The sequence below is a fragment of the Anser cygnoides genome, chromosome 13, assembly GCF_040182565.1.
Source record: "Anser cygnoides isolate HZ-2024a breed goose chromosome 13, Taihu_goose_T2T_genome, whole genome shotgun sequence".
In the NCBI taxonomy this organism is placed as follows: domain Eukaryota; kingdom Metazoa; phylum Chordata; class Aves; order Anseriformes; family Anatidae; genus Anser; species Anser cygnoides.
This window is the reverse complement of record NC_089885.1, coordinates 15,332,456-15,355,688: the sequence shown is the minus strand read 5'-3', so window position 1 is coordinate 15,355,688 and position 23,233 is coordinate 15,332,456. Positions and strand designations below refer to the sequence as shown.

The 23,233-nt window shown below is 56.7% G+C and overlaps 2 protein-coding genes across 2 annotated transcripts; one reads left to right on the top strand and one right to left on the bottom strand.

Annotated features, from left to right (window-relative positions):
* Positions 1 to 6,454: 6,454 nt before the first annotated feature.
* Positions 6,455 to 14,540, top strand: TNMD (tenomodulin). Its single transcript, XM_013183242.3, has 7 exons — positions 6,455 to 6,623; positions 6,763 to 6,897; positions 9,789 to 9,929; positions 10,861 to 10,962; positions 12,893 to 13,046; positions 13,794 to 13,966; positions 14,062 to 14,540. The coding sequence occupies exons 1-7, from the start codon at positions 6,576 to 6,578 to the stop codon at positions 14,269 to 14,271; spliced, it is 963 nt and encodes a 320-aa protein (XP_013038696.2). The 5' UTR covers positions 6,455 to 6,575; the 3' UTR covers positions 14,272 to 14,540.
* Positions 14,541 to 16,936: 2,396 nt separating this feature from the next.
* TSPAN6 (tetraspanin 6) lies at positions 16,937 to 23,153 on the bottom strand. The gene is made up of 8 exons (XM_048079627.2): positions 22,978 to 23,153; positions 22,641 to 22,829; positions 22,486 to 22,560; positions 21,662 to 21,760; positions 20,976 to 21,131; positions 20,183 to 20,266; positions 18,209 to 18,309; positions 16,937 to 17,760 (listed from the first exon to the last, which is right to left on the bottom strand). The coding sequence occupies exons 1-7, from the start codon at positions 23,062 to 23,064 to the stop codon at positions 18,241 to 18,243; spliced, it is 759 nt and encodes a 252-aa protein (XP_047935584.1). The 5' UTR covers positions 23,065 to 23,153; the 3' UTR covers positions 16,937 to 17,760; positions 18,209 to 18,240.
* Between the last annotated feature and the right edge of the window lie 80 nt (positions 23,154 to 23,233).

Here is a 23,233-nt window from a genome sequence, read left to right as displayed (position 1 = left end):
TCCTCATGCCTCGTGTTCAGCGCTTGCATGGTGCGATTAATTGGGGGGAGCTGGAGCAGAGGGAGGAGCACCCCTGGGTGCTGCTGGTCTGCGTCTGGGTGCCCAGAGCAGGGCCCAGGCCTGGCAGGAGCCGTGCCTCCCCACAGCCATCCCTCCTGGGTACCCGGAGCACCCCCCAGGAGGAGGGGGGCACTTGCAAGCAGACCCCAGAGCTTTGGGGTGCAGCACTGGGGGGCCCTGCAGGACCCCAGCAGCCTCCTCCAGAGATCCTTCACGCTCTGGAAAGAGCTTAGCGGGGAGCATTTCTCCTGTCTGTCATTAGCCTGACATAATGTCTTTCCTGCTGGCAGCTTTCAAGCTCAGCAGGTTTGTTATAAAATTCATTACCAGATATTGCAATCACAGTCACCTTTATTGGGCTCTGCATTTACAATAATTAGGCCAATAAACACTGATTTATAAAAATGACAAACAGGAACTCCCAGTAAGCAAGAAAAATGTGCTTTCTTTAGCTAGCAGTTTCTCACAGGGCAAAAAAATGCACGAACTCAAACCAACGGCTGCCGCAGAGCCAGCGGCTCTCTCCCAGGAATTCCCACCCGCCGGCTGAGGCCTCCCCGGGGAAGGACCCGGCACACAAAGCCCAGGCCAGGCAGCTCAGCCATGAGCATGGGGAGAGCAGAGCAAGGGGAGCTGTGCCTGCAGACCACTCACAAAGGGTGCCCAGCACAGCACTGTGCCCCCAGCCCCCATCGCCAGCCCCCTTTGCACACAGGTGAGCGGCACACGCCGCAGCACATCACCGCCGCTACACCGGCACCTCCCCTCCGCTCCCCACTCGCGGCCCAGCTGCCATCGCACGGGGCAAGAGGAAGCTGCCAAGGGGCTGGAAGAGACCCTCAGCCTCTGCCAGGGCACGGGCACACAGCCCAGGTGCCGTTCCCGCTGTGGGAACAGGACCGGGTAACGCAGCGCTGCGATAACCCCATCTGGGCAGCAGCCAGCACAGCTCCCACCTCACCCCCAGGCGCCACAGCCTCCTCCATTTCCTACCTCTTCTCTGCGTTTCTCCCAGTTTCCTCTCGCTGGTCCTTGTTTCTCAGCACCCTGCAAGCCTGGACACGCTGAGCCCTGCAGCCCCCTCCCATCCAGCCAGCATCCAGCAGCCCAAACCCCCCTTACTCCCAGCAGCAACCCAGCTGAGACCCCTAACAGCCCCATAGAGCAGCCACCCCATCCCCTATATACCCGCCCAAGTTGGGGCAGCAGCTGTGCAGCGTTGGCTCCAGAGACCTTCAGGCTCTGCTGATGGCAGCAGCTGGTGCCCAGGTGCCTGTGTGCCCCCCCCAGCACCCACAGGGACCCCCAGCAAGCACCCAGGTAGGAGCCAGCCCCCAGCAGCCACAGCTCCACGTTCTTGCTAAGTGAACCCCAACGTTGATCTCCAGAGCTTTCCACAGCTTCCTTCTGTTTGGGACAGAGACGGGCAATCATGTTGATCTTGTTTCACTTTATTTGTGTGACTGATTTTTAAAATAGCTTTTTTTTTTTTTTGCTAAAAGGCCCCTGAAGCTGTGCGTGGCTCGGCTGTACATAGCGCAGAGCCAGAGGTGCAGGGGAGCAGCCAGAGCTGCGTGGAGACGTTACAAGAAAGGACCGGGCAAAAACCCCATCCCCTGAGCCGCAGGAACTCAATAAACCCCGACACACCCGGGAGACCAGGACACCGTCCTCCCTTCCCTGCAACACTGAGCCCGCCAAACACGTGCGGTCTCCGAGGACAAGGGAAAATGATGCTTGCACCACCGCAGCGCGATTAATTGCAAAGACCATCAGTGGAAGATTTTATGACAATCAAAGAAAAATTAACTGTGTCAAAATTCTTCAGTTTAATGGATTCCTTCCTGATTAGTCACATTCAACTTTGCCTTTACTTGCTTTAGGAAGTAAACAACGTTAATGCACATATCAGATGACAGCGTAAAGCAACGCAAGAGGCCCATGTGACACTAAACTGAATTGATTCGGGTGGAAATTTTTAACACGTTAATACTTTAGGTTTACTAAGCGATGATAATCAGCTGTCTAGGCCCTTCGCGCAGTCTCAGCACGATGCAGCAATCTTCACCAAAGCTGCCTTCTGCCTGCAGGTTTCCCACCGCAGAGCTCCCGACCGGTGCCGTTCGGGCTCTGCTGTCCCCAGAGGGAAACCTCACGCTGTGCCCACGCCGCGGGCCTGACCTCGTCCACTCCTTTCTACCACAGCTCCGAAATCACAAACGCACCTGCCTCTGACTAGGCACGCTGAAATTAACTGCCGGCAGAGAAACGCCCGCGTTACCCCGAGCAGCCAGCCAGTGCCGTAAGCACAGCATCCAGCGCTAGCACCTCTACGGCAGCTCCGAGCGGCGTGCGTTTTTATCTCAGCTAAAAATACGCTTTTTGACAGGACGGGTGTGTGGCTCAATGGCAGCGGGGCTGCCGGCGTGGCCGTGACAGAGGGGCAGGCTCGGGGGCAGCGAGGGTGGGGGCGCCGACCGCCCGCTTCCGACGTCGTCGCTCTGCTGTTTCCTTGCGCGCGCGTCGGAGAGGAGCCCTGGAATATCGCTTTGGACCTTAACAACCCTTTCAGCCTTAAACTATTTTTAATAAAATGGTTTTCCGTGCGACACCAACACACGCGTAGCTTTCAATTACATTTTAGCACTCCCAGTAGGAAGTAGCTCTTTATTGGGAGAAGTGACTTATGATAGCGGAGGATTATGGCTTTGGTCTTTGCATCTCGGATATTCAAAGCTGGGCGAAAAAAGCGGCTCAGCACATACTCCGTGGATGAGGTAAACCTCGTGCACGGGGAAGCGTTTCTGAAGAAGTTAAGTATTTGAAATAAAACCATGCAGTCATCTAGTAGAACACAGACACGAAATTGTTATTTATCAAGATGAAACCGGCATTTGGATAAAATTCTCCGGCTCCGTTAATAACTTCTGTTGACGAGGGAGCCACAACGGCAGAAATGAGGTAGCTGTCCCCCGAGCCAGCCGCGCAGCTCGGAGAAGCAGGATTTTTCATGGGCTGTGAACAAGGAGAAGCGTGTGTGTCGTCGGTAATCACTTTCTGAGAGGCTCCTTCAGGGTGGCCACCGCAAATTCATCTTCTGTATTGTTTCCAAAAGGTTTGTCAGCTCTGCATAATCTGCCGCAGCTAGCGGCCGCGAGAGCGCCACGTGCCACGTGCCCCTCAAACGTGAAGTCCAAATCCCGGAGCAGTTTTATCACAATGATTAAGTTTCTTAACTTACATCAAGTATGTCTCTGGAGTTTTCTACCACGCTGTGAACTTAAGATAAACAGCGAATGATGAGTAGGCTGATTACCGAAACCTCCCTTCAACAGGGGCCATACGCGGCTAATTGATAAGAGGAGATAACGCAGCCTCTCATCTGCCAAAAGTTGCAGAAAATGGGAGAGGTTGGAGCAGAAACGGCTCTACGTAATCAGCCCAGTGGCTAACGAGCTCCGTTTATAGGGGATTGCTCCCTTTCTCCGTTTGCTGCCCGGGACGGTGGAAGCAGCAGTTGGGCAGACGGGAGCAGACACATCACCCAGCAGGGGAGCAGCGCGAGAGGCACGTCCCCGCGGGGAGACCCCCGGCAGCACCCAAAGGCGGGGTGAAGGTGGTCGGGGGGCCGGGGTCCCCGGTGCTGCTGCCCTGCGGTGGGAGCCACGAGGCGCCCCGTCCCACACTAAACGGCGTGATTTACTTACTGCCTATGGAATTGCCCAATTAATTCACTATCCACATTAATATTATGGCTCATTTTTAACTTTACTGTCTCCATCGTTCCGATTTAGTGCTGCTCAGAGATGCTGCCACTGACCTTAATGGGTTTTTCATTAGAACAAAGAGCACCCTATTAATCACAGTTCGTTTTCGGCTGGAGGTTGCTGTCCAAGCCGTGCTGCTTTGGGGAGCTGCTTCAGTGGTTCGGGGCCTATTTTATTTCTGCCGGGCTTCTCGCCCCCGCTCACGCTGCGCACAAACCCCTGCGCTGTCCAGGAGGAATTTCTTGGTATAACATTTCCAGACACAGAGATTTTATGCAGCACTCAATCTACACCGCAGACATGATAGATTTTTTTCTGGGCAAATTGAAGCAGGAAAGGAAAGGACGCACCGATCATAGGCAATGAGCCTCTTACTGTCCTGTGCAAAAATCAAATGCCTTTTAATAATTTCAAATGTTCTTCTGGGTATCAATTAGTCACACATTAATATCAGCATTGCTTCTCTTCCTCACTTCACATCAGATTAAATTCTCCCGTCATACAGACTCGCACTCATTAGCTTCGAGGAAAATTAGTAATTGTTACCTCTTCATTGGCGCTGATGGGAGATTTTCATCGGAAATGCTTTTTTTTACAGAGAACCTGATTGTGGTCTTAAAGCGATTGATATTTTTTCCCCTGGAATTGTTGCCTTTTCATGGAAAACCCAGATTTTTCTCTGAAAACCTGAATGGCTGAGCCTGAGCTCTCTCCATGCACCCCGAAGGAGCAGGACCTGGAGGGGCTGCACTGACCTGCAGACCGCGGCCACCGCAGCCTCTGCAAGCGTCAGAGCTGCTGACAGCGAGGACAGCTTTGTTCAGATGGGGTTTTGCTCCTACCAAACCCATAGCTCGATGCTGAGTATTTATACAGCTCCCTACAGAGAGCAGTGGTGCACAGGGGTCTCATCCTGCTCCCTGCACAGTATGGGTGCTGGGGGCAAGCGGGGAGAGGGGGGTGATGATATTTATTGAGTTTTATTAACTTCCAGCCCTGGGAGGTTCTCACCTCTTCGAGCTAATTCAGCTGCCTGACTCCTGCCGGAGTTACAGTGATTGCCATTAAAAAACTTGACATTTACCTTACAACAGTAATAAAATAATAATGCCTAATTTGGTTTACGAGTGGTATTTGCAGTGTTTCCTGTGCCTGGAGTGGGGGATATTGTGAAGATGGCTGCTATGTTGATCAATTATGTCTGGTTAACAGCGCTGCTGTAATTCTTTCCTGTAATCATAACCGTCTTTCAGTAGAGCAGCTCCAAAGTTCTCTGAAGCAGTAATTTTGACAGGAAAAAAAAAATATATGTTTTCAGTCCAAAACAGATACTTCAGTTTTCAGTGAAGAACAAAAGCTTTAGAGGTGAAACTTTCTGTTGAAAAGAAAAGTGCAGAAATATAAACGCAGTGGCTGCACGTATTTGCTGCACTCAGATTTCCAAAATATTTTAGATGTTTTTGAAGGCTGACTGCGATTGCTTTCCATTAAAAAGTTATTTTTCTCCTCCAAATAACCTTCTGCCTCTCACTTGTCAATACGACTCCCTTCTGCTTTTGGCCTCTCAGATATTAAAGCCCTGAGTATTTGCATTCCTGTGGGCTTGCTGCAGCTGCAGCGGGCAGGGGCAGCTCCTGTGCATGCCTGCGCGGGGCTCGCAGCGCCAGCGCCAGACCTGGCCTCACCGTGGCATCCCCATCGCTGCCATTTCTTCCTCTGTTTCTCACCCAGAACAAAGCTCGATGTGGATTTTCATCCTTTCAGTGCACTTTTAATTAGCGCATGATGCACTCAGGGCTTTTATTAGCGCAAAGAGCTCAAAAAACAGCGCATGCCAGCTCCTCCGCACCAGGGAGCCTCCTTCCTGTTCAGACCAGAAACTTAACACTGGAGTACTGAAGCTTGTCTTAGAATGGGTTCATTTCCATGAAGAAATGGGACGATTTCAACAAATGGAAATTTTTTCCATACAAAAAAATTTACTCAGGAAATTCCTGGCTAGGCTGATTTTGGGGCAACGCGGGAGCTGCACAGAGCGAGCGTGGGGTGCCAGACCCCTCCGTGGGGAGAGCTCAGGCTTCCTACTGTGCTGCTGAGGGGGTGCTCGCACGTGCACGCACACACACGGATGTTTGTGCACGCGCGTGCATGCATGCAGATGCACATGCCCACATGTGCACACCCATGCCCATGTATGCATGCACATGCACACGCATGCAGGCACACAAACACGAGCACGTGCCCACGTACACCCCTGCACCCCTGCCGTGCCCGCAGATCCCTGCCCCGCAGGGACCCACGGCCCCAGAGCCCCCAGGAGCACAGGGAGCCCTCGCGCTGCCCGGGTGCATCCAACAGGTCGGTGCAGGGCTGGGAGCAGAAGCAGGAGCAGAGCTTAAAGGAAAATCCCCGAAACCCCAGCTGGGACCCCCGACGGGGCTGATGGACACCACGCAGTGGAGGTGAGCGCGGGTGCGCCTCCAAAACGGTGCAAATAGCTTGCACCCTGCGAGCCGCAGCTGCCCCCTCTCGCCCACCCGTGCGCCCAGCCGCAGCCCCGGGAGCCAGGAGGGCCTCCAGCGGGGTGCAGGGGCTGGGGCAGGCAGCCTGCGGGGGAAAGCTGGCTGCAGCCGTCATCGGAGCCGCAGAAACCCAGCCTTCCCCCTGCATGTGCAGCCCAGAGCCTCTGTAACTCCACCTCGGAGCCGGCTCGTCCTCGCGCGCAGGGAGCAGCCAGCCGCGGAGATCATGGGAGGGACGTCGCGGCTCGGCCCCGAGGAGTGCCGCTTTCTGGACGTAAGTTCACGGCGTGCTTCGCCGCGGGGCAGCTTGCGAGCCGGTGTTGGTGAGGGCGACAAGTGTCTGATGTGCGTGTGCTCGCCCCTCCGTGAATGGTTAGCAGACCTCTGGAGATGGCTCTTTTGTAATTGATTAGGCAGAAGCATCCAAGACCCGAAAGAAGACCTGCACCAGGTACAAGATCTGCGGACTGCTCTTCAGCGTGCTGGTCATTTCTCTGATTCTCATATTTTTCGGTGTCAAATACCTCTGGAACCCAACACCCAGAAAAGTAAGTACGACCTCTCGGGTCCAGCGTCTCAGAGCTCCGCTTCCCCCAGCTGGGGCTCTTCCCCTGCTCGCTTCACTTTTAACTACACCCTGAAATCCAGGCAAGTTTGCAGAATGGCTTTGCTTACACTGTAAGCATTTGTGGGAACTTTTTTAAAATCCTTGTATTATTCATAACTAGCTTTTACTTTCTATGGGCTGGCTTTTTTCTCTGTCCCCACATTCCTTCCCTAGCTGACAATTAAAGGGTACGGGAGCTGCGCCGTGAAGAGTTAAAGTTACTCTATTTCACCGGCAGCAAATTTTATGACAAGTAAGAAAATATTTTCCATTTCATTTCAATTATCTTGCCAGAAACCGGTGGAAAAGTCATTATGCCACCGCACAAAGAGGAGAGAAAGCCAGGACGCAGTGGTGATTGATTGTCACGGATTATATTTCTTACTTTAATGTGTCTGCAATGCGAGGGGACGGTGAGACGGATTAGCTTTTGGAGAGGGAGCTCCTGCTAACTGGCTTGTGCTCCTTTATTCCCCGCTGCCTACACGCACGCTGCTAGTTGTGCTCTGCGTGCCCAGGGTCGGTCAGGAGGCCCTGGGCTGCACCCCGCATTGGTTTTTTGCTGACTCCCGAGAGCGGCGACATCCCCCAAGCCCCCATGCGCATCCCCTTCCCCGCAGTGGCATCCCCTCCCTCCTTGCTGCCCCGTGGGCCCTCAGGCGCCAGAGGCTTTGTCTTTTTATCAGCAAGAAGAACGAAATACCGAAATTCAAAGCAATAAAAGCCATATGTGCGGCCAGGCTCCTGCCAAGACGTTTATAAAGTCTCTACTGTTCCTCGAAAAGCACGGTGCGTGCCAGCCGGGGGGGGGAGGCTGCTCACCCCAGGCTCTCGCCCAGCCCCGGGCGGCAGCGGTGCGGGGGCGCTGGCCGGACATCAAGGGAACGGCGGGGGTCAGGGCCGAGGGGTGAGGCACAAGGGAACCCCAGCGCTGGCCAAACGCAGCGTGGTTGAAGCCAGCGGGGACGGGGATGTTGTTAGCAAGCGGCGGAGGGGAGGGACCACCCAGGGCTCAGGAACGGTCATTTACCCTTTCGAAACGAAGCCGTGTAAGGAAAACGTTCCTGGCAGCAAGGAGAGAATGCTCGTGCATCGAAATGGCCCATGGAGGGTAAGAAAAGTTACAGTCAGGCTTTGCCTGTGCTGGCTTGGCAAGGGAAGAGACGCTGGGGGGAGTCCTGCTCCCGGCAGCCGAAATGCCAGCCCTGGGCTCCCACGACCTCGCCAGTGACTCTGGAGAAGGACGGAGGGTTTTCGTTGTTTCTGAAAGCTTTTCTGCGCCAGCCCTGATGGGAGAGCAAGGGCAGGGGCGGGCAGGGCAGCGGTTCCACCAGCCGGCCCTTATCCTGCCAGGAAACCAGGACGGGGAGGCTCAAAATCACGAACCGAAGGGAATTGAGCTCTTTAAAGAACAAAAAGCCCCTTTGAGCTCCCTTCAAACATCCAAAGAAAGGAAAAAGAAATCTTAAAGAATATTTCCTCCGCTATTTCCTTGGCCTGGTGCTGCCCTCTGCACGGCAGCATCCCCTTGGCAGCGCTGCCGCACGCGGAGGCGGCGAGCCTGCTAGCAAGGGGCACGTCGTGTCCTCGCAGGGGGACGTATTTCAAGGACTGGCAAGCAAGAGTAATTTTTAGGCCTATAAACCATCTCTCCAAGCAGCAGGGAGCTAGCCAAGCCCAAATGGGTTAGCTGGCCACAGTGCTGGCACGAATAATTCTTTGTAAATGGAGAGGAACTTGAGAGTAAGGTGCCACCCGGGATCGTACCCTCCCATAACTGATTTATGGCACTGTGCGCATTTTGTCAGTCAAAATGGGCAGCCTTCCAGCCATTTTAGGCTTTGCACTACTTCTTCCATACCATAAAATCGATTGACATATATATATCTTTATAAAAGCCTCCTGCTGACTAACAGGAGATGCTCACGACTGCCAAGAAACATATCATTCTTCAAATTTTTACCAGGGGCAAAGGTACCCCGGTAGTTACTGCACTGCACAGCTGGGTCCTGCACCGAGGCTTCTTCCAGCAGTTGCAAAATGGGGTATGCTGACCCTGAAAAGGGTTTTGCACAAGCCCTTTGCTTCCGCATGCCGCTATTTGATTCAGGAAAGGAGACCCCTCTAAGCGCGCCAGCTCTCGCTGTGCCAGCAGGATCATTTCTGTGCTTCAGACAGCATCTGCCACTACTCATCCTTTAAGGGTCGGGCATCCGCAGGGGCTGCCGGGCTTGCTGAGCGCGGTGAGCACCTGCGAGGAGGAGAGGGCTGCTCCCCGCAGCTCCCGGTGGGGACGAGCACGCCGGGAAGCAGGCTGGTACGCCCTGCAGCTCTTCAGCAGCCCTCGAGGAGGGCTTTGATCCACAGGCGATCCCCAGCCTCCTTGAGGCGGAGGGAAGCGCTTCCCAGGGAAAGCAGAGGGCGCAGACCAAGAGCTATGAGACGGGGGTGCGGCGATGGAGCACGCAAGCCAGGGGTACAATGACGGAGTAAGTGAGCAGGGGACAGGGGAGGGCAAAGTGCCTTGGTCAGGGCTTCAGTCCAGCCTGGGTTGTAAATGGGTGTGGGATGAGCACCTCCTTCCAGCCTCATGTCTGCCCGCTCCTATTCAGGTGCCCCGTTTATCCCACGGCCAAGCGTAGGTCTGGGTGTTCAAGCTGCAGCCACGCACGCCTGGCCCCATCCTGCCCTTCTTCCCCGGGAGCTGCCTCCCCTTGCAATATCCAGAAAGTTGTCCTGGCTCCCTGCACGTGCCACGGCGGGGGAGCCAGGGCACGGGGAAGGCTGTGAAAGCTAGTGGGGGCTCAGCCGGCGCGTTTTTGCCCCTCACAGGTCTACGACGTGGAGCACACCTTCTTCAGCCATGGCGAGAAGAAGAAGATTGTGATGGAGATTGACCCGCTGGCCAGGACGGAGACCTTCAGGAGTGGGAATGGCAGTGAGGAAATCCTGGAGATTCACGACTTCAAGAACGTGAGTGCAGCAGCATCTGTGGTGGGAGCCCTGCCAAGACCCCGTCCCCTTGCTAGAGAGCCCTTGGCGATGCTCAGTGGGACTGGCCCTGGCACCCCACCGGGAGGGGACCCAGCTGGGTCACACACCCCACATCGGTGTTTAAAACACAACGTGCTTAACAGCCCAGCTGCAAGAGGAGTGATGGGATCCCTTAGGATGCTGTGGTGTCACTGGAGCAAGCCCCAGGATGGTTTTGTTCTGCATCAGGGAGAGCAATTCCTATCTGCAGGCTGTCTGGGCACCCTCTCAAAGGAAAGGAGATGTGTGCCTACGTAAGCTTTCACCAGTATTTAAGAGCAGCGTGGTTCAGTTCCAATGAAATACATTTTAAAAGCAAGACCTAGTTATTGGATTTACCCTTGCAAAGGAATGCAATCATCATAAATCTATCCAAATCCAGTACATTTGTCTGTCTGGAGAGCATTAAAACATTGTGACAATGTCGTAGGCTCTCTCTGAAACCTAATTAAAATTTGTAGGAAAATACCCTGTGCAGTGACATATGGCAAAATTTTCATCTAATAGCCTAGCAGGAACTGAGGGCTGAATGTTCATATAACCATAATGGTCAAACAGTATTCTGCATATTTTTATTTATGTAACTAGAGCTCATGATAGTAATAAGGAGAAGGGGAGCAAAGTAGAATTTTATGACTATCCGGCTGAAAATATTTGTAAAAAGCCCAATTCTCCCAAACCATAAAATGCAATATCCCTTAGGAGAACCTGTTAGTACATCTTAGCTCTGCTGCTGAACAGAGTTTGCACAAAAACATCAACAGGAAAAATATGACTAAACTCTGATCCAGCTGCACTCCCTGTAGGATCCTGTTATTTATCCTCCTGCTTTGCCGTGACTGCTTGCCTGCTCTTTGTTTTGATGCTGCAGGGAATAACTGGCATCTTCTTTGTGGGGCTTCAAAAATGCTTCATCAAAACTCAGACAAAAGTCATACCTGAGACTACAGAGGCCAAGATCCCTGAACTCGAGGTACGTGAACAGAACAGCACGCGGCTCCGCGAGGCACCCCGGCAAGGCCAGTGCTCCCCCTGCAGCCCCATCCGCGCCAGCCTGCCCGGAGAATCCGCAATAAAGAAATAACGAGCTGTGATCGCTTCATAAAATTATCTTATTTCAGAGGATTGCTTCTGAAAACAACAAGTCGAAAGAAACGGGATTAGGCAGCCAACAGACAAAAACCTCTCAGCACAATACCGAAGATCAAGAACAATAATCCTGTTGTAGTCAAAAGGTCGCAAGGCAGCTCAGGATTAGCAGACACCAAAAAGTCAATCAAATTGTTTTCTCCGAGAGCTGAGCCTCCTGTTCTCGAGCAGAATGAGGCAGAAGTAATGAATTTAAAAGAGCAGCCGCATTGAAGAAATGCGATCTGGGAGAGCGCTTCGCCACTTGCATACAGCCCGGCCGAGCGCTGCCACCGCGGCGCGTGCAAAAAGCCCTTCTGCGCCAGGGTGAGCCCCAGCCCTGCTGCAGCAAGGTGCACGCTTTGTGCGTGGCACGGAAAAAGTGTTAAACTCCGCATTTCAGCCCCATTCTGCCGGTGCAGGCTGACGTGCCGGCTCGCTCCCCGGTGCGCGGGGCAGGACCTGTGCGTGCCCCCTCACCGAGGCCGTGGTGCTGGCACAGCCCCGGCTGCCTGCTCCCAGGACGAAGGCCGGTGCCGTTCCCCCTCCCCAGGAAGCCGCTGCCCACGAAATGCCGGCAGAACGTGTGTTCAAAATAAAGCGCGTGCAGAAACGTTTCCCTGAATCGTGACCCAAATTCCGAGACGCGGGTTCTTTGATTATGCCATAAGAAGCTAATAGATCTTTTCTGCTACCATCGTAAAACGGATATGACTTTTCAATCTTCAGCAGAGCATTGCCCCGGGTGGAGAGCTGAAATGTAAAACCCAGTGAGATAAATGTAGATTTAGGAAGTTCCATTTCTTCCGGGGAGCCTGGCTGCCTTTGGAGAAATCGGGAAGCACGTGCCCGGTATCTTCAGCAGCGATCTCTGCTCTCTCCCCTCCCCCGGCTCTCTGCAGTGCTGGGGGGGAAGCAGGAAAGGAGGCAAACCCCTCCCCATGCACTGGGGAAACACAACAGTGCTGGAGCCCCAGCGCCACCAGCTCCTTCAGGCCGCCTTGCCGACGGGACGGCTTTCAGCAAAAATGCTGAAAACGACCCAGAATCGGTCAGGTGTCGCTGGCTCTTGACTTAAGACTTCCCAAAGCCATAAGGAAAAAATCTATAAAAGAGAAATGCAGCTCCAGACACCTTCTGGAGAGAAAATGCCATTTGCCAGCTTGCTCTATGGGCTACCGCCACCAACATCCACCGCGTTGCCTTGGCAGACAGCTCAGCGCAGACCCATCCAATAATCTTTATATATCTCCCTCCCTAAGTGCCTGCCAAAGCACACCATGGGACAACGCACTGGCAGAGACATGTGGTATAAATTACAGGATATGGCCGTGCGAAGAATTTTTGTGAGGAATAAATTAAAGTGTTCGATCACAAAATCAGTAGCAGAAGGAGAGACAAATTAAGTAGTAAGAGCAAAGCAGAGAGATGTTTTAATCTGTGATTTTAAATGAGCTGGGGAGCTACAGAAGGCTGTTCCAGATGGTGGGGACTGCAAAGGAGAAGGCTTCTGCAGCACAGTGAACGGAGCGAGGGGAGAGCAGGGCGCTGCTGGCCAAGTGTGGGCAGCAGGACGAGGCCCACGGCGGGGTCGCTCCGCGGGGACCAGCAGGGTATCGCACACCCACCCGGTGAGCACCCCGACCTAGGGGCTGAGCAGAGAAATCCAGCTCCTTGGAGGGGAGGGCTGCACTGGGGAACGGCGGAGAAGAGGGGCACAGCGGTGCGGAGGGGGTGTCTCACCACGCCGGGGTGAAATCTCGCTCTTCTTCCAGGGAGAAGAAATCACCACCACCTACTTTGAACAGTCCATGGTCTGGGTGCCTGGCGAAAAGCCCATTCAGAACAAGGAATTCCTGAAGAGCTCCAAGATTTTTGACATCTGCAGAAATGTGACCATCTACTGGATCCACCCAGCGCCGATAGCAGGTACCAGGAGCCGTCTCCTCCCTGAAGTGCCACACAGGTGCCTCAGGACCCCCCCGTGTCCCCTCTGTCCCTCTCCCTGCTGCCACATGGTGGGAACCCCTCCGCTGTAAATCTCAGACATGAGCTCAGTGCTTGCCGCGACCATGAGAGAACGTGTCCAATGTAAGAACAGCGTGGGCTGACGTTTCTCTCTGAAAAGAGTTTGTCTCTGTCGGCTCCCCACCGCCCTGCGCTTTGCAGAGTGGCCACCCTCCTCGTAACGAGGCAGAAAACCCCTTTGTACCTGCAAGGAAGGCAGCGCTGCTGGAAACCGGGATGCCTAAATTCTTGTCACCGCATGAACATCAGAGCAGGAGCAGACACCCGCATCTCAGTCGCACAACGGGGTTGCCACCTCCAGCGGCTCACCGCACATCCCTCGCAGAGGTTGTGCCCTCTGAGATCCACCGCCGCAATTACCCGCTGTCTCTAACCCGCTTCTGTCAGAACGAGCTAGTTTAAAACCCCTACCAGGAAAACTCTGCTCAGCAGCTGCAGAGGCACAGCGCCCTGCCCTGTGCGGGTACCAGCCAGCTCGTAAGAGCAGGAGGCAACGGAGTTAGATGCGGTTTGCTGGTGGAGCCCTTCAGGTCAGGGTACTTTCTTCCTCTTCTTGTGGTACCAAGTTTTGGCGGAGATGTTAAAGCCTGCTGTCTCTGTCCCCCTGCTCCCTGGCTATTGACAACAGTACTTGAGCTCTTCCCGTAGCTCCTGAGCTGGCCGACCTTGAAGGGGCCGAAGAAGAAGACCCTGAGCTGCTCGCGGACAACCAGAGCTGGCTGGACGGCGGGAGCGAACAGGAGGCGGAGAAGGGCGCACAGCCCGGCCCCAAGCGCCGGGCACGGCAGCTCACCGAGGAGGACCTGCCCGTCAACGACTACGTGAGTGTGGGGAAATGCGTGTCGGGGTGCCCTGCCCGTACTCCTGGGGTGCCCGCGGGCACCCCGGCCACGCTGATGCTGGCTCTTCCCGGCAGACGGAGAACGGGCTGGAGTTCCACCCGCTGTGGGACGAGCGAGGCTACTGCTGCGCCCAGTGCCGCCGCGCCAACCGCTACTGCCGGCGGGTGTGCGAGCCCCTGCTGGGCTACTACCCCTACCCCTACTGCTACCAGGGCGGGAGGGTGATCTGCCGGATCATCATGCCCTGCAACTGGTGGATCGCGCGCATGCTGGGCCGGGTGTAGCACCCAGCGCCCGCCCGCCTCCCCCGCGAGCCACCCCGCCGCGCCCTGATGTAGTTGGCATGCCGGCGGGCACCTGCTCGAGCACCGCAAGCCCGTGAGCCACCGGCCACTGGCCACGGCACCCTCCCCGAGCAGCCAGCCCGTCCCCCTGCGCCCTGCGTGGCTCCCGAGGGGCGGGGAAGGCTGCGCTCGAGCGCGTCGTCGCCACGCCGAGCGGCAAGAGGCAAACAATAAACGTCTTGTATGAGCGATTGCAGAGAAAATGGAAAGTCGTTTAGTCTCAGTCTGTGATGCTTAATGGGTCTGAGAAACGATCTAATTGCTCGGCTGCCTCGTCACGAGCGTCTGTAACTCAGGTACCGGGGCTGCCGGTGCTTGCCTGGCTGGGAACGTGCTGAGGGCCCCGACGTGCTCCCGGCAGCTGTTGGGCACACACTGACCCTCACTGGTACACTGGGCTGTCTGGCAGTCACTGGTGACAGCTCCCAGGTGCCACCAGCCCTCGGGGAGCACCGGGCAGTGCAGCAGGGCGGGCAGACCCCCCCCTGCACACAGCGCCAAAAACAGAGCCAGCAAGGAAATGCGTGGCCAAAGCTGGAGGAAGCCGAGTGCCATCAGCTGTCCCCCAGCCCCGCAACCAACAAACAGGCGAAACCCGAGCTGCGGGAGGCAAAAAATAGTCCTTGAAACTGCTGCTGCACCCACCAGGACACTCACGGCCGAAATCTCTTAACTTTGTTCCGATTTAAGCCACCCAAACGCTTGCTCCAGCAAAGGAGGATGTGCACCAGCGAGCAGGAGGTGCCCGGCGCTCAGCCCGGGTGCTGCTACAGGCTGCTGCAGCCCCCCGGGGCCCTTCGTCCCTGCCCGGCCCCAGTCCTGTGCTCTGCTCCCCGGCACAGGGCTGGCCAGGAGCCTGCCACTTATCCAGCCCCGGGCAAACGTGCAGCTCAGGAGTGAATTTATTTCCTTCCCTCTGCGTATCAGCGAGGCCGTTAATAGGCTTAGACAAATAACAAGAAAACATCCTCGGGTCCTTTGGCAGCTTGGCTCAGCTCCCCAGAGCCCTTTGCCTTTTTAGCCAAAACGTGTCCAAGGACCTAGGTCGCCCTCCAAACGCGGGCCTGATGCACAGGCCAGCCCCACACATCCCCCCAAAGCCCTCCTGCGGCTCACGGCCCCCATGCTTGAGCCACATCCTGAGTTTTCTCTCCTCCCTGGGAGCTGATTGCTGCCAAGCGACTCTGACGTCCCGTGGTCGTCACTGGCCAAAACCCTCCCTGTGTCACCGAGGGAACACGCGCTGCGTCCGCCCTGCTCTTCGGGAGCGTGTGTCCTCCGCGTGGGGCAGGGCACGGAGCTCCCTGCGGGACTGCTGATCGTAAGAGGAGTGCGGGTCACAGAAACGCCCGGGCGGGCAGGAACGAGCTGAGCTGCCTGCTCAGCCGTGCGTGCAGGAGGTGCAGCAGGGCTCCCTGCACAGCCATCCCCGGGGACACCAGCCAGCCTCGGGGAGAGCCAGGCATTTGTGACAAGTCCCCCTGAGCGGAGATGTCTCTATTAAAGGCGTTTCTACAGCCCAGCAGCACGAGCAGAGCAGTATTTCACATGCACGTCCATGCTTACATGCATGCCCAGGCAGGTAAAGCTCCAGCAGGGTAAAGGCAGCTCTGCCGAGCCTGGCACCACAGCCAGCTAGAAAGGGTTCACTCCGGGTTTGCTTGCCTCTGCACAGGCTTTACTGAAGAGACGGGTGTATCACAGCACAGCCCTGCATCTCACGTGTCCCTGCCCGGTCTCCATCCAGCCATTAATTGCATTCGGCCAGTCTCTCCACTGCTGTTCCCATGCTCTGACGCACTCTGCCTCGCCTTCCAAATCAGCGAGGCTCTCAGCGGTCAGCCAGGCACTGGCACCAGCTCGATTTATTCAGCGAGGTTAAATGAGACGCAAGCATTTCAGGGTGTTCCCCTTCGGCTTGCTCCGTCAGCAGAGAAGCTGCCCCATGCCTGCTCTGCTGCTGCTCCACAGGGCGCTGGGGCACCTCACCCAGCTCGGGAGCAGCTCTTGCCTGTGGGCTGGCGATGACAAAGCGCTGCCACTCATACCCACGGCTTCGTCCCACAGCCCTTGCAGGTTTGGTGCTTAAGAATCGAAAACACCCCTAATTCCGTGAAAGGGGAGCTTTCCCGTACCGCCTCGAAGCCTCGTGCTCGGGGCAGCGGTGCCTAGCTCAGCAAGGCAGACACTCACTGCGCAGGGCACAGCGGTACCAAGCAAACACAAAGCCTCCATCCGTGCTTCTCCTGGCTCGGTGGTGCTGCAGCACACTTTGCTCCGAGCACAGGACAGCGGAGGATGGGCACGCTCACACCAGGGCTGAACTCCGGCCTCTGCATTCCTCCACCCGGCTCCTGGGCTGGGATGCTTAAGGCCTTTTGCTTCGGCAGAGTTGCGCAACAGTTTTTATGAGGAAAATTCAATTACAAAAGTTATTTGTAAGCCCAAGTGCGCCAGTGAGCATTTGAGAAACATGAGCTGCAATGGCCCGGAGCTTACCGTCTGGCCTGGGGTCAGCAGATTACCTTGCAGCTGGGTTTTTGCTGCTGCTTGCAGGGACTTGAGCAGAAGAATTTCCAGGAGATTAAAAGAAAAGGCAGGACAGTTTCATAGAGTAAAATATCTTAATATTTATTGTGTCTCAGGACAAAAGAGTTCTACTCAATACACAAAATGAGTTAAAGCAGCATATAATACTGACAATCAAGTCACAGCTGACTCGGTGCAAGGACACCTACCAAGGTAAAGGCACCAGGAGCTACATCACCAAACCTCGCTACAGCTTACAAAGAATCGCTACGGCCCGTACTTAAAAAAGTACAACTCTAAAAAAGTATATAAAACCCAGCATGGGGACGAGAGAGAGCTTGGCAATAAGCCGAGACCTTGCTGAGCCAAGAGCTGCAGCAGGCAGGGCAGTGCTGAAATGGGGCCACAGCCCCATCTGAAGAGGAAACGCGTCCAGTGAGTGCGGCTGAACGGTGAGGGGATGCCGAGGGCTGAGAACAGAGGTCAGAGATGAGAGAAAGCGCTGCTTGCCCGAGGGAGGCACTGGGTGAGAGCAGCTCCTGCCCAGCAGCATCCCGTCCCACACGGCCGCCTCGCACGGCAGCCAGCGAGGGCTGCGGATGAACGACGGCAGCGGCTGCTCCAGCACGGCGTTTCAGCTTGCGGCTGAGGGAAGAGCCCGGCGCCCGGAGGAACGCAGCTACTACAACCACCTCGGCTACGCTAATTATCCCACTCAGTGGTACAGCAGAGTAGTGTCAGGACAAGTCCCCGAGCGCAGCAGAACAGCTGTTGCACTCGTTTCTATGAGCTAGTGGAGAAGAGGATCAGTCAATTCAAAGCAAGACTTCACGAAGCAGCGTCCAGAGGAAAACTGGAGGTGGCGCGGTCTTCCCCGACACAGAGAGCACGAGGAATACCCTGCCGTTCAGAGGACAGCGTTAACAAACACGGCATCTGGAGGCCCGGATTCATACACAGCACAGGATGACGCAGCAGACAGGGCTTAGCAGGTGCCCTCTCGCACAGCTCGGCAGGCAGCGACACGCCGCAGGCGACAGTGGCAGTAGCCAAGGACAGCCTGCTCCACGGCTCAGGGGGGAGGCCCGGGGTTAATGGGACAAGAGTAGGTAAATCAAGCGTCAGGCAGCATTAGCAGGGCCGTGAGAGACCTGCCTCCGCTGCCCTTGATCTTGAAGCGGTCACTTGCCCCTCGCTTCCACCCCATCCATCGCCACAGGGGCGCCCACGCTGCCCGCCTGCTGTTACAGGAGCGGCACACGCAGCCAGGAGAGGCTCGCAGCGGAGCAGCGCCCGACCTAGCGCAGACACGGGCACACCCACGGCTCATGTCACGGGACAGCCGTACCTTGGTCACAGCCACAGCACGCTGGGGGCCAGCTACACCATCTCATACTGGTTGTTTGTGATGTACTGGGACAGGCAGCAGGCGAGAATGATGCCAACCAACTGGAAAAAGAGAAAAGACGTGCTAGAGGTGGCCCAAAACAGGATGTGATTTTTTTTTTTTTTTTTAAGGGGGAAAACCTGACAAATTGCTCCGGAACATCAGGCACTTTCATCTCAGTTTTATAACAGGCTAAGATAGACAGTGGGGATTTACAAACCACAACATGGGCTGCTACGCCCCGCTGCAGAGAAAGAGAGAGAGACTGAAGCAGAGGATCCTGGCAGGCATATGCCAAGCAAGCTCCTTGCAAGCAACGCTCCATATCCCATCCTGTTACATTTTGCTTTACGAAGCATCTACTGTTATACAGTAATTTCAGAGATTACACAGATATCAGGAGCGTCACAGCCAATTACACAACCACCAGAACAGCAGCCACCTCTTCCCGTTGCAAGGGCAGCGGGGAAGCAAGGTTGCTGTTTCCCATCAACACCACACGGAGGACACGCTGCTGTTATCGCAACGTGGCCTCCCAGCCCCGGCACAGACATTCGGGGCTGGATCCTGCAGGAGTTTGACCTGCGCAAGCCAAGTTAGAGGCACATTTACATGATTGGCCCCTGCTGGCTGCACGACAGCAAACACTTGCTGAACGAGTGATAAAAACCAGGAAATGGCTACAATTCCCCAGCCCAGCATTAGCTGAGATAATTGCGCGGCCAGAGCCGGGGGAAGCAGGCAGCTCACCATTTGCGTGTCAGTCACGTCTCAGCCACCCCATGCGGAGCGTGGTGAGCAAAGCACGGCTTGCATCACTGCGGGAGGAGCACAGAGACCGGTCCCAGCTCCCAGCCACAGCTGAAAGCATTTGCTAGCACAGACTGCAGCCAGAGCCCCGCTGTCTGCAGCCTCTCCCACGTTTTACTGTTTCTGTTACAGGAAAGGCAGGGTAGCATGCTTGTTATGGCAGCAGTATCTTGGCGAGGCTCCTCACCCTCCTCTGGTGCTGTTACCTGTTGGTCCTGTGCCTCAGAGGTCACACCACGGCTTCTGGGTGCTGGACCAAGTAAAGAGCGAATTCACTTCCCTCCAAAGTGAGGGCCTGCCACGCTTGCTCAGCAAGTGCCTAGCACCTAGAGCCGAGCAAATTTCCAGAAGCCAGCTAAATAAGGGCCAGTTGTACATCCTGCAGCTCCTGCTGCGACACATCGGATCTGGATTTCCCAAGCGCTCAGCCCTATTGTGCACGGCTCCTTGGGAAACCCAGACTATAGCATTCACCGTGCACAAAGCCCAATTTAGGCAGGAACTCAGGGGCAGAGGCCTCTCGTTTCCTGCTGGGATAAGGCCTGTCAGATTACAGGACACTAAGCACATTGTCGCCCGAAGCCCGTGCAGGAAGTGTCCTACAGCACAAAGTAAACTGGAGGTTGAGGAGCCAGAGGGGGAGGAAGCAGTTGCAGGTTGAGGTGGTGCGTGGAGTGTGAGGTCCTCCTCGTCAGGGCCAGCAGCACAAGGGATACCACGTGCGTGTTCTGAGGGACCCGGCTGCACAGAATTGAGCCCACAATGATTCCCTGATAAAAGGAGGGGCACTAAGTAGCTCCCTCCCAACAGCGAATGCAGGGACTTTATCCAGGGCAGCACAGGCTTCGGTTTTTCTTAAAGTCAGCTGTTGCAGAAAGGAGCTCTTCCCAAATAACCTGGGATCAGGGAAACAGAGCTGGTGCTTCAGCCTTGGGTTTAAGAAGCTGGAGATTGCACAGGGGGTGAGGTTAAACACTGAATAGCTGCAGAAGAGCTGTTCCTCTCTGGCTGAGACAGGCTGTGCCTTTTGTACACATACATATCCTGCACAGAAACTGAATGCCTCTGGAGACATGCTAGCCTCACTCTGCACTGCTCCCGTGCCAGGCAGCGGCGGGGATTTACCTGGAAGCACGCGATGCCAAAGGAGATTCCAGCCACAACGCTCATTTTTGACTCCATCGTTGATGTTACCAGGTAAAAACAACCCTGCAGGGGAGGGAGAGCAAGCACGTGGGTCCACTGCTCTCATTCCCCCGAGCACCAACCCGCCTCTCCCCAGAGCAGGCGCAGCTCCCGGGGAAGACGCTCCGGTGCAGGAGGCCGAGCTCCCAGGCTCCCCGCTGGCCCGCCGCCCTCCTGCCTGGCTGGAGCAAAACGGCCCAGACCCACGCGGCGCGATCGGCATCCAGCCCAGCGCTACCAAAGGCACCGCCGCCCTTGGTTTTTCTCAAGGTGAGCACTGGGTTAAACAAAGTGACTCGTCAGAGGAACGTCCTCCGCATAACCCCCTCGCGCACGTCACCAGTGATCCCCGCGGGATGAAGTCACCCGTGCTCACCGCAGAGCAGGACTTTGCACAGCAGCTGAGAGACGTCAGCGCCCCGGAACAAACTTGACCAGGAAGTTACCTCCTAATTCACCCGTTCTCCAAAACGCACAGCCCCAAGTGCAAATACTGGGGGCAGGCTGGTCCCTGACCTTCAGGGAAGGAGCAGGGGGGGCTTCAGACGGGAGTAGAGGCTCGTTCTCACATATTTCGCCCCTACGCCCATCCCAGAGGAATCCCTGAGCCACAGGGTGCCTGCATCTAGAAAGCAGTTCTCCCTTCAAGTGAAGGCCAAACCCTTCCCTGTTTAACTAGCTCTCCCTTCCCCACCTCCAGGACTTGCAGGGGATTTTTATGAAGTTAACTTACATTCACAAACACTTTCACCTTGGCTTTACTTGGGTCTCTCAGATCCTCCACTGAGCAGTCGTCCTGGCTCTTGCAGCAGCTCCGCGGGATTCCCCTCTGGGCGAAGTAATCGGTCTTCTCCCAGTCTGAGTAGTTCTGCACCCCACAGCAGTGCAGCTGGAGGGGGAAGCAAGTTTGGGGAGTATGGTCACGCCAGCGTACCGATCCCCCAGCCCTACAGGGGCTCTTGCAGCTCCTGTGCCTTTACCACTCTATATCCCAGCTCCCATCTAGGAACTGCCCGTGACCTCATGCTCATCTCTTCCCTAAAACGGCTTTCCTCCCAAACTCAGCAGCCCTGTGACCCTCACCAGGATGCCCTAACCTTACAGACAGGGGCTGCCCGTGCTCTGCATGCGGCCAGCACTCAGTACGCCCTCCAGAGACCCTCCCGGCAGCACTCGCCAGCCCTAACTCAGAACAGATGCTTTCCACGGGCACCCACTTATCCCCCCTGCAGGCAGCCCTGCTGTGCGAGGAAACAGCAAGAGGGCCCCAAACGCTCCACCTAACGTCCCGTGGTGCAAAACTAGCACTGCGATGGAGGGGAACACCCAGCTGGTAACACCCAGGGTCTCGGAGGATGCAGGTGGGTGACACGTGCACACCTACCCACCAGGAACCAGAAGGCAGACAGGGGCACTCACGGTTCTCTGGATGGTGTCTACCGCCTCACTGTGCTGATCCGCTGTCACGTTGTAGTTCTTCAAGGCCAGGTTGAGGTTGCTCTCAAAGTTTGTCTTGATCTGCAAGAGAGGGGTCTCGGCAGCCGCAGGAGGAAGGCGGTGCCGCGGCGCTGTCCCCCTCCTGCGCACTTGCGTGCTTCGGGAACTGCAGCTCCCAGAGCCACGGCCCCACAACGCCACGGCCCCACAACGCCACGGCCCCACGTTAGTCACCTCTCGGCGACGGCAGGAATGACTCTGGCCACGGCCTGTGGACATTCCCCAGGAACCCAGGCAATTAAACGCTCTAATAAAAGGCAGGCTCGTATCCCTGCGGTGGCGGGGATGCTGCGTGTAATAACAAGGACCTACACGGTGCCAGCTCCCCCTACTAGCAGGTTGCTCCACAGCGTGAAAACGCTCGCAGGAGCTTTACTTACAGAAAGCAAGCAACATGGCATTTTCGGTCGTACTTCAGAAGGCAGACCGAAGGCAGAAGTTAAAAGTCCAGGGTCACGCCGCCCGTGCTGCCAGAGAGGCAGCGTGCCGTGCCAGGCGGAGGGAGGAAGGCCGCCTCCAGCAGATGCAGCCCCTGCCCTCGGGGAGCCGGACGCTCGGCCTGGGCCTCACGGGGCCCTGATGGGGGCCAGGCTGCTCATCCAGGCACCCCGACCCCGGCTGTAACTAGGCAGTGCCTCCGTCCCTGCCTCCGTCCCCAGCCCGAGGCGCCCCGGGGACCTGACCCGTTGGCAGCGGCCGCCCCATAGGGGCACACGGCGGGGAGGGAGCGGCCGCCCCCGACTCACCTCGTGCCTGAAGACGAAGCCGACGACGGCGGCCACCAGGACGATGAGGAAGATGAGGGACAGGAGCATGGCGTACTGCGGGCGGGAGGAGCGGGCTGGGACGGGCGCCCCGGCGGGACGCGGTGCCCCCCCCTCCGCCCCCGTCGGGCACCTACCAGCTTGAGCATCCAGGTGCTGCCGCGGCAGGTGGCGAAGCAGCCGAAGGTGCCCAGCAGGACCACGACGACGCCGGCGCCCACCAGGACGAAGGGCACGTTGGTGGCCTTCTCGTCCAGCAGGGAGAAGTAGACGGCCAGGCTCACCCTGCCCCAGACGCCCACGGCCAGCAGCACGATGCCCGACACCTAGGGAAGGGAGAGTGGGGGGGGGGGAAGCCGCCGCGGTCGGCGCCTGTCGCGACAGGGCAGCGCGGCGGCACCGTGCCCGCGGGCTCGGGCGGGGCGGGACGGGACGGGACGGGACGGGACGGGGCGGTCCCGGCCCGCAGCTCACCCAGAAGACGAAGGTGTAGGTGAGCAGCACGCTCTTCAGGCAGGTGATCACCGGCTTCGTCTGCAGCCGCCGCGACGGAGACGCCATGGCCGGGCCGGGCCGAGCCGCGTCCTGCCGCGCCGAGCCCCGCCGAGCCCGGCCCCGCCCCGTCGGGGAGGCCGCGGCCCGCCCCGAGCCGCCGGCCGCTGCCGAAGACGCTCGGGCGGGGCCGAAGGTTGCCGAGGGCTCACGGAAACGGCCGGACGAGCCCGAAGGC

Excerpts from the sequence above, each read along its gene's own strand:
- TNMD (XM_013183242.3), top strand. The coding sequence starts at position 6,576 with ATGGGAGGGACGTCGCGGCTCGGCCCCGAGGAGTGCCGCTTTCTGGAC. Across the intron at positions 10,963-12,892 it reads CCAAGATCCCTGAACTCGAG|GGAGAAGAAATCACCACCAC; the intron begins GTACGTGAACAG and ends CTCTTCTTCCAG. Across the intron at positions 13,047-13,793 it reads CCACCCAGCGCCGATAGCAG|CTCCTGAGCTGGCCGACCTT; the intron begins GTACCAGGAGCC and ends CTCTTCCCGTAG.
- TSPAN6 (XM_048079627.2), bottom strand. The coding sequence starts at position 23,064 with ATGGCGTCTCCGTCGCGGCGGCTGCAGACGAAGCCGGTGATCACCTGC. Across the intron at positions 22,830-22,977 it reads CCTACACCTTCGTCTTCTGG|GTGTCGGGCATCGTGCTGCT; the intron begins GTGAGCTGCGGG and ends TCCCTTCCCTAG. Across the intron at positions 22,561-22,640 it reads GCACCTGGATGCTCAAGCTG|TACGCCATGCTCCTGTCCCT; the intron begins GTAGGTGCCCGA and ends TCCCGCCCGCAG.